Source organism: Hemicordylus capensis, chromosome 3 (genome assembly GCF_027244095.1).
Source record: "Hemicordylus capensis ecotype Gifberg chromosome 3, rHemCap1.1.pri, whole genome shotgun sequence".
NCBI lineage: Eukaryota > Metazoa > Chordata > Lepidosauria > Squamata > Cordylidae > Hemicordylus > Hemicordylus capensis.
In genome coordinates, this window is record NC_069659.1 from 291,766,508 (window position 1) to 291,779,800 (window position 13,293).

General features: G+C 43.3%; 1 protein-coding gene across 1 annotated transcript in view; it reads right to left on the reverse strand.

The window, feature by feature from the left end:
- Window positions 1-1,468: 1,468 nt before the first annotated feature.
- Window positions 1,469-13,293, reverse strand: part of EFHD1 (EF-hand domain family member D1) — a 35,251-nt gene continuing 23,426 nt past the window's right edge. The window contains exons 3-4 of the mRNA XM_053309852.1: window positions 4,536-4,670; window positions 1,469-3,843 (exon numbers count right to left, since the gene is read on the reverse strand). Of these exons, the coding sequence (XP_053165827.1) occupies window positions 3,706-3,843; window positions 4,536-4,670 (273 nt within the window). The 3' untranslated portion in view covers window positions 1,469-3,705. The remainder of the gene's footprint in view (window positions 3,844-4,535; window positions 4,671-13,293) is intronic.

Consider the following 13,293-nt stretch of genomic DNA (forward strand, 5'->3'; position numbering starts at 1 on the left):
TTTCCCCTTCATCACCAAATAGCAGGACCCATATTTGCAATTCTTAAGAGACATCCATACTTACCTATCTTTTTGAGGGGTTATTGCATTGCTAGAGTATACCAATAGTGGTAACCAATCCTATCTGCACTATATTGCTGTCTTATAGAACTCCCAACTTAGTTAATTCTAATGTTGCTCAGGTATTCCCCCTCCTAAATGTAATGATGCAATTACTATCCAACAATGTTTTACCTATATAAGTGGAGGAGGGATAAGCAATAGATTCTTAATCCATTCCCAGGATAAGCATCAAAACCACTTTTTCCTTGTTATCTGTGCTACAATGCTGCTTCAGTAGCAGGATATAAATCCTAGAAATAAATAATGAGCCAGGAGCAGAAGTAACTGGAGCTAGATGTTCCTGTACTAGCTCAGCCACATTGCAGTAGTAGTGTTTTAAAAGTCTAGATGCTATAGGTGCAGGGGACATTTTTGATAGCTTTGTCACTTCAAGAAGTGGTACAATGCAAAACACAACTGTCAGCAAAAGAGAACAAAACAATGTATATTGCAGAGACAATTCAAGAGGGAGTTGTCCTAGATTCTTCCTCTTGAATTTCTCATTCCATTATGTATAGCTTAAATGGTTAATGTGATCTCCTCTGGTAGCATTGCTTGCTGTATCACTATTAGCAGGACAGTGTTCAGACCCTCCAGTAGGTGGCACTAAAATAAAAAGAAATTAAAGTAACAGAACCTGTTCTCATTTTAATGTAAAGCTGCTAATCCAAGTATCACTCAGCAGAAGGTGCTTTGCTTTACCTTTCAGTTGTTCTCCAACAGTCTTCCTAGTCTCGTTCTTCCTATTCAGGCATCCTTGAAGGCAACAGCAATTGGCAAGAGCAGCTTGCAAAGTACTTTGTAGTTTAGAACAAAGATCCCAAACAAAAACCACAAGCTGTCTTTACACATTCTCTCTCATTCAATAGAAATCCCCTCCAGCAGCAGCATACTGAGATCATGTCACAGATTATCAGGATTACCAGGAGATCATGTCACAGATTACCAGGATTTTTGTCAAAGGTGCAAAGAAAATTAATATTTGGATCTATGATATTATATTTAAAGTCTGGCTAGAATATCTGGAAGAAAGAAGCCATGGACAATGCTTACTGGGAACCAGTGAGAACAGGACAGAGATGACTTGGGGTGATGGCAATGAGAATTAACCACATATTTTATTTGATTCATATCTGTAGCAGGTGGTGTCTTTATGGCTCCACTGAAAATTAAGCTCAGAATAGCAGATCAGGTACTATAATAGCAAGCACTCTGTTATTAAAACACTAGTGCTAATGAGAGTTCCACAGCTGCCTAAAAGTCTTGATTTTGGTATCAAACTGTGGGCACATGTTTCAGAGTAAAGTTTTAAATCAACAACCCTTAAAGTATAAGACTGAATAAAGGATTTCAAGTTAGTCTCTGGCCAGTTAGAAAACATTTTATTTGCATAACTAAGCAACAGAAAAGGGGGGGGGGGGGGGCGGGAGTCAAACCTTGTAATGTATAAAAACATTTATTATAAATACTTTTAGCTAAAAAGTGTGATTTTTATCAAATATAATCTGTGGACTGGCAAATACAGTTTTAATATTTTAGCAGTTCTCTCACCCATTATTTACTATTGGATGGGCTCCCTTGTGTTATTCCACACTCACAGTTTAGTGTCACAGTGTAAGAAGCTAAAAAAGTGAGAGAGATAAGAATGTGCTATCTGGCTTGTGATCAATAAACAGGCTTGGCAAAGAAGATGACAGCCTCCTTCTCTAAGGAGCTGTGATGAAACAGCTGCCTTGGGTGGCAGACTGGCAGAGGTGGTGGGAAGGTGTTCCATACCTGTTGGTTGCCTTACTTAATCTGCACTCCCCACTTCCCTTTATCTGGCAGCAACTGCTGCCATTGTCTTCTCCTCATTCTCCCTGGCTTTTAGAAAGACAAAGGGCAGAGAGCAAGCAGTGGAAGGAAGTGTGGAAAAGTAAAGAGGTAGTCTATCTAGCCCACCACTCTACTACTCCACACTTCCTTCCACTTCCCGTCTTCTGTCTTTCCAAAAATCAGGAAATGGGAGGCAGTAGAGGTTGAATAGTGACAGCAGAAGTTCAGGGAAGGGGCCAAGAGGAAAGAATTCACGTTCTGCTGGTGGAAAAGGGTGAGGAAGAGAAAAAAGGTTCGCCCTCCACCAGCCAGGGTGGGGGGAGAGAAGAGCAGCATGCAGTGTGTGTCACATGGCAGTGAGGGCGGGTGGGAAAGAGTGATGTGGTGAGCTCCAGGCACCGATGGGGGTGGGGTGAGGGGCTCCTCAATGTGCAACCTCAGGTACAGTTGGAGCCTGGGGCGGGCCTGACCGACGTTTGCACAAGTGTAAATTCTGAATATTGTATAAGCTTGTTGAACAACATAACATGGTGCTTGCTTGATTTGGAATGTATATGCTATTTTCCCTTGCAAGCAAGAGTTGCTGGAATTGTTGGCAGTTTTATTAAAGTAATTATAAACTGTCTAGAAGAAGTTGCATTGCCACCCATAGGCACCAAGAGTGTGACGATTTCCAGGGGTGGAAAGCTGATGTGTCCCCAAACTGTACTACCCACCTCCCTAAACACATAACTGATAGAAGTTTCTTTGCTTCTTGAAAGCCAAGGGTTATTAACAACAAATGCAACAAAAAGGCTATGGACCCAAACAGAATATGCAATGGAATGTGACCAAAGGAGGAGAGTCAGAAAACCTATTAGTAGTACTATTTCTTGTCTAGAGTGCAGCCATGTGCACATACATGTGGAAAGGGGGAAATTGGAGGGTGACCTTTGAACAGCATCTATACAAGAGAATATAAACTTTCATCCAGAGATGCGCAAGTGGCATACCGCTCAAGCAATAGGGCTTTCCTGCCTCCTCCTTCCCACTGTAGCCCTTTGCAGCCCCTAAAAAGCTTTTCTGAAAGGGTGAGAGCCTTCCAGAATAATGTGGGATGTGGTCTGGAGCTCTGTAACCAGAGAGAGGAAATGGTGGAAACTGGGGGCATTCCCTCCTTGTGCTCAGAGAAGCATCTTCCACTCACACAAAAAAGCACTTTGGATCCCAGCTAAAATCTAGTAATGGGTACTTCCCCGATAACTAGGAGAGCCCCGGAAGCCTGCTTGCTAGGTCATGGAGCACAAGGAGGATACACAAGCGATTGGAGGCATTTGTTTGTATACACAGAGAATGGCCTGTACCTAGAAGAAGCCTCTGTTCTTCTGGAAGCAAGACATTAAGGAGAAGCTAAAAATAATGCAGAAAAGGAAGCCTAAGAAAATTAGAGCTATGAAGGCAGAGACATTCAGTATGACACAGTATCTTCTACCTATTTTCTGACCAAATTGTAATGCGTCAGCACTGTTATGTATCAGATGTTCCAATCTTCTGTCTGGGGCTTCCGCATTAGTCCTTCTTAGCAATGCTAATTGCTCACTCAGTTACAAACCACTCTTAGCACTGGCACCACTCTGAATGCTGTTGTGTGTGGTGTAACTCAAGCATCTAAGTTAGAAGTTGCGGGGGATGGAAAAAGATAGAAGTCAGTTGTGTTTCCCCTCCAGTAGGCATCCAGTCAAAGGCACAGTCAAAGGCACAGCGCTTAAGGACATGCATCAGTCTCGGGTGGAAGATGCTTTGCCTCAGTTACTGACTGCTGAAGGCTGACTTGAGCTCTCGAAAGGCTGCTCTGCGGTGCCTCTTCTCCTCCTCTTCACGTTTTCGCTCATCCTGCTCTGCTTTTATTTCTGCTTCAAACTTACTGGCTGAAGACAAAGCTTGAACCTAGAATACATCAGTTGAACGGGAAGGATGGAGAGATCATCATTAGCAACATTTATCACAACTCCACAACAGAACTGTCCTACAGGCATGTTATGCCACAGGCCTGTTAGCACACAGTTTCATTAGGAAATCCTAAGACCTGCTCCCCATAGAAGAAAGCCTGAAAATGTATACCAATACCCAGGAGTCCTAGGGCAGCATCCATACATAGTCATAACTAATTAGGTCCCATTAAAAATTAATGGGACTTAAGTTATCATGACTAACTTGTCTCATTGATTTCAATGGTGCTTAGTCATGACTAACTAGTCTGGGTGCTGTTCATAGTGTATCTTCCTCCAGGGTGTGAGCTTGGCTCTGTCTGATGTTCAGAATGCAAAAGGACAGATCTACTAACCACATTTCCCTAGATCTGCCAGCTATCACTTCCCTGTAAGCCACAGGAAGGTGGAGGTCTGTTCAGTAACTCTGATTGATCCAATCCTGGTTCCAGTTCAGTTTCATCTGACCTGAAACAAGAGTTGCATCTTCTGCTTTACCTACAATACTGTGGTTTATCACAAAAATGATAAAGTTGCCAAGTGTATATAAAGCTGGCTAGTGAACATGGACATGTTTTAGATAACATTGCATTGACAGAAAGTTGAGTTCTCTTTTCCTCCCATCCCCAGGCCCCAAACTTTATTTTTTACCTTTGCTTCAAAGAAGTTCTTGGCTCCTTTTACACCCTCAAGGGCAACGTCTATCTCGGAGAGCTTTGCTAAAGCCAACAAGCCACTGTCTTCTTCAAGTTCACCAGCTGCTGCTTTGTGAAAAATGAGCAGAAACTAAACAAAGACAGTAGAGGGAAAGGGTGAAAATGAATCACTTAACTAAAGAAACAGGATGGGCCCAACCATACTCTTTAGGTTTTCATAACTGGCAACTGCAGCAGCAAATATAGAAAAATCAGCAGTAACATTTCTTTATTATTCAGAATTCACACTTGTGTAGTGTAAGGCCAACACAGATGAGATGCAAGAGACGCAACAAAATTTTACCTAAAAGCAACCAATTGGATCTCCAAATCTGATCACAGCAGTGACACTGGGGAAAGTAGGACTAACTTTTCTGCTCACACTGCCTCATCAATCTAAGTTATCTCCCCAGCTGCTATTTACACTGCTGGGGAAACATACTTAGGAAGGTTGATAGCAGCCAGGGTAGGATGCTAAGCTAGAGAAACAGCATGAGTGGAAAGGGTTAATCCCATCACCACTGCTCCATTCAAATTCAGATCTCCTTGCTGCTACATTAAGGTAAACATTAAAATGCCAGGAAATCTAATCATGGATCTCTCTTGTCATTTGGTTAAGCCCTCAGAATAACATTATAGTACTAACTCTTTTGTTGCTTCTGTGATGCATTGACTGTATGAAGAATTAGAGTGCACAGAAGGTATCCAAATGGAAGCTAATTTCCTAGAGTAAATTCCATTCATACTGCTCCATATCCACTTGCATGGCCCTGACTTTCCCCATCCCGCCTAGCTTTCTCAAACACCACAGGGTCCTTTGGTTCCATCTTCTTCTCTTTATCAAACATCCATTTGACACCAGTTAATGCAATTCCAAACCACACCCATGAATCAAGAGTTGTTTAGGGCAGAATATAATCAGCATATAACATTACACTAAGCTTAGAGCAGGGAATCAAATTTTTGTAAGTAATCCTGCAAACTAAAGGATACATTTTTCCAGCACTACATACAAGGCAACATTGATTTTTTTTCCCAGTATACAATAAGCACGAATGTCCACTGCTCATCTTGTGCAAAACTCCTGTTCTTTCACTAGAGGACAGCAGAGTCTCAGGACGCCAGAAACTGCATCCAGTTCCTTTTTATCAGGAAGTTAGGCATCTGGCAGAACCCTTTGTTCCCAAGCTTTTTTTAACTGCTTACTAATGTAGTATTTCAAATAGACACTAAAAAATTCCAAGTCCCCTGGGGAAGGGTGGGGGAAGATTACAAAGTGGCTGGCTGTTCTCTAGCCATAATGTTGGATGGGTGTATTCACCCAACTGTTTGGTAAGTTTTGCAGGAACAGAGTTTGACATGCCCTTATGGTGAATCACATGTACAGGCTTAATACATCTCTGAATCGAGACATTGCCATAACAGGGCCATTACTCATCAGAGAGGCAAAAAGGGTGGGGAGGGAGGGAGGGGATCTCTGACTTGGCTAAGGCACCCAACCTCTGATTCCTCTCCAAGAGTACAATCGCTTTGTTCCTCATGCTGGGCAAGCTACTGAAGCTTCCCTGCAGCAGGAAAAATGTAAACATATGAAGCGGCCTTAAACAAAGTCAGGTCATTGGCCCATTTAGCTCAGTACTGTCTATTCTGGCTGACAATGGTTCCCCAGAGTCGCAAGCATCTTAGTAAATCTTTCAGAGTTACAAGCTTTAAGATGCCAGGAATATAACCTAGGGCCACTGAACTACAGCCCTTCTCGATGCATATTTATTATTTTATTTATTTATTGTATTGAATGTATTTGTACGCTGCCCCAAATTCACATCGCTGGGTGGTTTATAACATACATAGAGCAAATTAAAACAGAAATTAAAACCACAATTCTAGTTAAAAGGTTTGGGCGACTAAATGCATCTTACATGTCATTTTAAAAGCTGCCAGAAATGGGAAAGCTCTTACTTCAGTAGGGAACACATTCCAAAGGCCTGGGGCAACAACAGAGAAGGCCCATCCCTGAGCAACCACCAAATGAACTGGTGACAACGAAAGATAGACCTCTCCAGATGATCTCAATGGGTAGGGGGGAATGCCTTCTCTTAAATACCCAGGTTCTCTCTTCCACCAGTGAACAAACAGCTACCATACTGAATACAATACAAGGAGCAGGTTTTTACAGCCTGTCCATGTTGCTAAGCTTATGTCAAAGTGTGTTTTGTGGACTGGAAGCTCTACATAAGAGAGATTTAAGATTTAAATAAGAATAAGAAGCTTCTTATTTAAATAAATAAGAAGCTAATTGGGAGAGGATCCCAGTCAAGCCACATGTACACCCCATCATATGCAGGATTCTCTGTTCCAGCTAAACAATGTTCCAGCTAAACACTACCGAAGAACATTTGACACAGATCCCTACAGATCCGAGATTTCCTAATGCTTGGCTTGAATCAATATTAGCCAAATACTTCTTTTCCCCCATCCCAACCACACCCTCCTTGGGACATGCTTCCCAACATGCCTTGGATTTCAGAGCAAGCAGCTTCAAGATCCAAGACCAGTCCAGAGAATGTTCATCCAGTAAAGCACAATGGCATGACCTGTTGTGGGGGAATGATAAAGCCATCCTGAGTCCTCAGAAGTGGGCAGATTCCTCCATTTGGCTGATAGAGTAAGGAAATATGCTGTTCTAGCAGCTGACACAGCCCACAAAAGGCATGTGGGGATGACTCACTAAACAGCTGGAAAGAGGTCATTGGTGCAAGTTGCCAAGTCCAGATCATCTATGCATGAGGGCAGAAAGGATGGTCTCTGTGCAAATGGCAAGTGATTGCAGCATGCCCATATAATATACATGGCTTTTGGAGAGATTTGATAGTTTTACGTCAACTTTTGGGGAACTAATCCACAAGGCTTAAATGTGATCAAGAAAGCAAACCATGGCTTTGCCAACTCTGCAGCCACTCCATGCTCTTCAGAAAGAAATCAAAGAAACCCATGCATTGTTCCAGTATGGTAGCTAAGCCTCAGAGCAGTCTGACAGTGTCAGTGTCACCATAACCCTACTCAGCCATTAAGCTGTAGATACGTACAAGTGTCTGCACATAAGCCCAGCATACAGCCCAGAGCCATTTGGATGGGGCAGGATAAACATGTAATGAAATGAAGTATGTACATGATTCTGAGTGTATGACTGTATGCTATTGGTACACTAATATGGTTCACTTTAAAACTGAACCTGGGTGCAGGTCCCCTCCAGTCAAAGGTATAGATAGGAAGTGCACTACTGCATGTGCATTGAACATATGTGAACTGTACACATGTACAGATCTGTACATGTGTACACTGTACATAGATTATAAGTGCACTGAACAAAATGTATGAATAGGGCTAGATTGTACGTGTGCTGTACTGGGTCATACAAACAGGGTACTTGTATAGCGATTAGTGGCAATTTCAGTAAAGAATTCTCACAAACATAGCAGTCAACCCAGCAGAGATATTCATGGATTCCTCCTGAAGTGACCTGGCCAGGCTACTGTGCAAACCTGACTACACGGGTGCTATCCAGTGAAATAAAAAACCCTGAAAGGATAGTTTCTTATTTCATAAAAACGAAAAGATAGTTCCACTCAAAAAAGCAATATATGGAAAGATAATCAGCAGAACAGATTGAGACATTCTGCACATATTCTAAATTTTGATTCAATTTAGATAATGCCAGATATGGATATAGGGTTGGCTCCAAACAAGCGTGAGCCGAATTCCATCAAGCAATGAAACTCTCCACCTATTTATCTGCACCATAGCTCCCTGTGCACTGCCCCCCCCACCTCAAGAGCAGATTTAAGAGATAAATCTGCTCTTGAGAATTGTGAAGGGATACAATGGAGGGGTGTGTCAGTTTTGCACAAGTAGAAGTGTTGTGTGCAAGGCACCTTTGGATACCACCCACTGAAAGGTATCAGTTACAACAACTGAAGTTATTCTAGCTTTAAAAGCAGCAACTGTCTACCTTGAGATTTGGACAGGAACAGTGCAGAGGCAATTGGTGATATATTGATGGATTCTTGACGAACGTCAGAAGTACAACATTAACTTTATTCCAATTAGCCATTGCAAAGGTATGCTTTTAATAAGTAACCAGTGAGACAGGAAGGAGGGTTACAGGCTACAGAGGAATAAAATGCACTATCCAGGGAATTCCTACTTTTCTTCCAAAGAGGGTGGAACACTACAAGAACCAACACAGAAACCAGGCAACTATGAGGCTGTCCTATAGCTGTCATCCACTGGCAGCAAGACCCATATAATCCAGGTTTTAGAAAGTGAGCAGGTGCAAGATGCTTTTATCTAGGATGAAATTTCTCACTGGCTTCACTATGAATGATATCAAGTGCTTCCTCACAGAGCCCTTTCATAACCCTTTTTTCTCAGCTGTGATAGATCAGCACATTCATATATTCCATCCTCTTCCTAAGGTTTATGTTTATAGTGCTGAGAAAGCAGTTTTTAATTTCCTTATATGGAACATGTCAGATGAGGTTTTTGTGTGTGTGTTTTTTAACTTAGGAGGCCAAGATGGGCAAGCAGAATACTTTCTTCCAAGGCAAGTCACTGTGCAGACCAAACAAGATCCTCTTTGTTGGCATTAATGGTGCTACCCCAGTGAGAAATAAAATATTTACCTTCTTATCGAGAGTCATTCCTATTCAGCTTCCTGTTGCAGAGAGCATAGTCCAACAGTGTTTTCCAGAATTAAAATGGACTTTTGTAGAAAGGAACTGGAGTAAAATTAAGATAAGTAGGCAATGAACAAAAGCCAAATACAATTTGGCACAGGCAAGCAAAAATCCACTACCACCTAATACTATGCCTTGAAACGGAAGTGACCATAAACTGTTGGGAAAAGCTTATCTAGCTCGTTGCAGACCAAAAAAGGAAGTAACCAAGAGCCAACCTGGCCTTGTTGCCCATACTATTTTAAAGCCCCTCACAGAGTCAATTTAATGTCATTAAATGGTTGGCCTCAAATAAGTTTAGCCTCTGTGGGCTGTGTATTGCAGATGTGGAAGCCTGGCTTATGGGAGTTTCCAGAGGAGAAGTGACAGCAGCGAGGGATGCCTTCTCCCTTCCATGCCTAGTAGCAGATTATCTTCCAGCCTACTTTAGCAGATGAAGGAGCAAATCAGGAATAGTCAGTATACGAACATGCCTCTGTCCAATTCAATTGTCTCTCTCACTAGCCCTATTCACATGTTATGTTCAACACTCGTCCAAGTGTATGGTGTATATGGATACAGATATGTACGCAGATACAACTATTCACACATTATGCTGAAAAAGATCTACAGTGGTCCCTCGACTTAGAAACTACTCGACATCCGAAGTTTTCAACTTACGAACGACAAAAATGACCGGAAGTCGTTGCTGGTTTAGATGCGGCTTCCTCGACTTACGAATTTTTAGATGCGGTTTCCTCAACTTACGAATGTTTCCAGACCTCCGTGGGTGCACTTTTCGACTTACGAAAATTTCGACCTAAGAACGCGCGTTCGGAACGGATTAACTTTGTAAGTCGAGGGACCACTGTACAACAGATTCCTTCCTATCTATACCATGCATTTGAGGGGCCTGTACCAAGTTTCACTTTTAAAGTGAATGACGGTACAGTTCACACAAAAGCCTATAAAGGAAAAACCCTGTTATCCGCAAGGGTTCCATTCTGCGGGGGTGGGGACAGATAGTGGAACTGCAGATAATGGGGCATTTGGGCAATGGGAATTGGGGGGTTAGGTTCCTGAGGCAGTGGGACAAAGAGGTGAAAACGGCACAAAGGGGCTGGCAAAAACGGGATGAAAAATGGGCCGAAAGTGGGGGAAATTGGAGGATGGGTTCCCTACCATGCTGTGTGTATCTCCAGCTGTCCAGCAATGCCCCGAGACTTTTAAAAAATCAAGTTTTTTTCCACACATAAAGTCACATTTTTCCTCCTTATTTGTTATTTAAATAAAAAGAAAACACAAAATGGATCCTGTCCAGTGTTCCTTCTAAGGCGTGCGCATGTGCGTGCGCTCACATGTCTTTTGATGTCCGCTCAGTTAATTTTTGATCCCGCTCAGTTTGAATCAGGTTGAATCACACACTGCCTTGATACTGCAGCCCAGAACAAAACTCATTCCACACACAGATGAAAAAAATTAGAGAGAATACTGATCCTGTCTTCAAAATGGCAGGAGGAAATGACATTGGGAGGTAATTTCCACCCATTCCCAACGCAGGATTTTGAGAGTCTTAACCCTTTAAATGCCTAATTTTTTCGTGTATACTGAGGTCGAGTGGAAATTATCCAACCACAGATACACAAAACCATACCAGGTCCGCAATTAACAAGGTTCTCCTGTACCTATGTGTGGACATCTTTATACTTGTACAACATAATGTCTGAAAAGGACTGTTCAATACTCCATCTCAAGTAAGCATTTCCAACAGCTGGTAGTATGCTCCTTCCAAAGCACATGCTGATGATGCTTATTGATGAAAACATGATGGAGGAACCATGCTTAAGCTTGCCCCTTTCATACCTATTGTTATTATGAGAGAATTTCTCTAGATGCCAACCTGTTCCTGACCACTACCCCCCGCCCTCAAGAGCTGATGCAGCCAATGAAAACTCCAATCACGTCTATTACAATTGGTGACATTTGTGAAGCCATGAAACTGTACATGCAAGTGGGGGGGAAATGCTAATGATAAGTACAGCTTTCCCTTGCTCAGATAAAGTCGGGTCGATGCTTTTCACATATGCACAAAACTGTTCGTCTTTAGCTCTGCTACACATGCTATTGCTCTTTAATGTCATAACAGAGCCTTGCTCTTCATAGCACATTGCAGGACCACTTGGCTTGCAGAGATGTGCCAAATGTTATCTCTTGCACATTCAGCTGTTAATGTGACAACTCATTTACGGACTATAAGACTGGACAGCAGATTCAAACCGTATGTTTCTGTCCTGCTCACACCAACAACACAAATCAAAGTCCCAAAGGGCTTCAAAGTAGATTGCTTCTCTCACCACAAGCCAGCAGAGCAGGCAGAGATCACCCTCCCCATCTATTCTAAGCACATAAGGAAAATCTAAGGATAAAATTATTTTTAAGAGTGTGTGATAGCCTTGCAGACTGAACACTTTTCCTCACAGTGTGTAGGATGTCTGGGAGAAACAGGAATCAGCCTTTTTTCAGTGCTACCCACAGTTTCCACTACATCAGGCAGACACACCTTCGGCCCTCCAGATGTTTTGGGGCTACAACTCCCATAATCCCCAGCCACCACAGCCAGTAGTCAGGGATGATGGGAGTTGTAGTCCAACATATGCAGGAGGGCCAAAGTTGTGTAGCCCTGCACTATATGAACTGAGGGAATAAGGAAGTATCATCTGAACATGCTTTTAATTTTGGGGTAGTATCCAAACTCTCACAACCTGCCCCCAAAATAGACAGTATGAGGACAGAAGCCTTCCTTCATACCCTATCTTTGCAAGGTTCCCAGTGAATAGGTGGAACAGACGGAAGAGAACGGGGTGAATAAATAATAAATCAATCAACCATGGATAAGTTCGGGTTTATTTTGGACCGACCTGGCATTGCAAAAGAGCAAGGTAAGGCTATGTGGGTTGTTGGCAGTGCTTCCCGAGGTCACAGAGCTGGCAGGACAGCCGGAGGGGGAGACAAGCTAGTAAATTTCTGGCTACCCTTCCCCTGGAATGGCCTGCTGACCTGCCAATGTTACTTCTTCTATTTCCCACCACCACCGGGATAGCCGCCCCACATTCAACGAAGGTGCCCCCTGTCTCCCTATCTCTAGACAAACCCAGACACATTACAACTACTTCAACCCAATCTCAATAACAAAGCTGGCACACCTACTGCTACAACTCCTCAAACAGCCAAACTGAATATAGTGCACCCCGACCCTCAGTCCTACACCGAAGGGCAGCACCAAAGGCCAGCCCCCTTTGGCAGCTGGCTTCGGCAACCGCCTGCAGGCTGACCACACCGCCGGCGGGGCCGCCTGCCTCAGCCCCCTTCCTTAAAAAGCCTCCAGAGTCCTTCCTCTCACAAAAGATTCTGGGCAGGGCTGATGTAATCAGTCAGTGCCTGCAGGTGGTAAAGGTCAGGCACTTGGAGGAAGGGAGGTTCCCAGTCAGGCAGCAGGACTGTGCTGGTCTGAGTTGTTCCAGCCAGCAAACCAAGGGTGGCAAGAAGGCAGCTATAAGACTCCCAGCCGTCCAGCAAAGAAGGTGTGATAGCCCGCCCAAAGAGGTTATTGGACCCAACAGGATTCCAAGAAACCTTGGAGGGTTTTACTGTTGGCTTTGCCGGTGATCCTGTTGATGCCCTGGTGGAGAACTGAAGAAACAACATGCTCACCAGGGCAGTAGACACAAGCATCCCCTCCGACCCGCTTCAAAACTGGCCCCTTGGTATACGTATCTACAGGGGCAGAAGCGACAAGGTAGGTGACTGGAACGCAGGGGAGAAAGACCGACTCGAATCCAACAGATTACAACATAGAGCACATTTTAAAATCTATGCTTAGGCAATACATGCGGCAAAGAAGCGGTTCTTTTCTGCCCGTATTGCATCTGCGAGTTCACGTCCAGCAGAGTTGTTCAGGATTGTGAGGGAGCTAGTAGGCACCCCCACTTCCTTGAATCA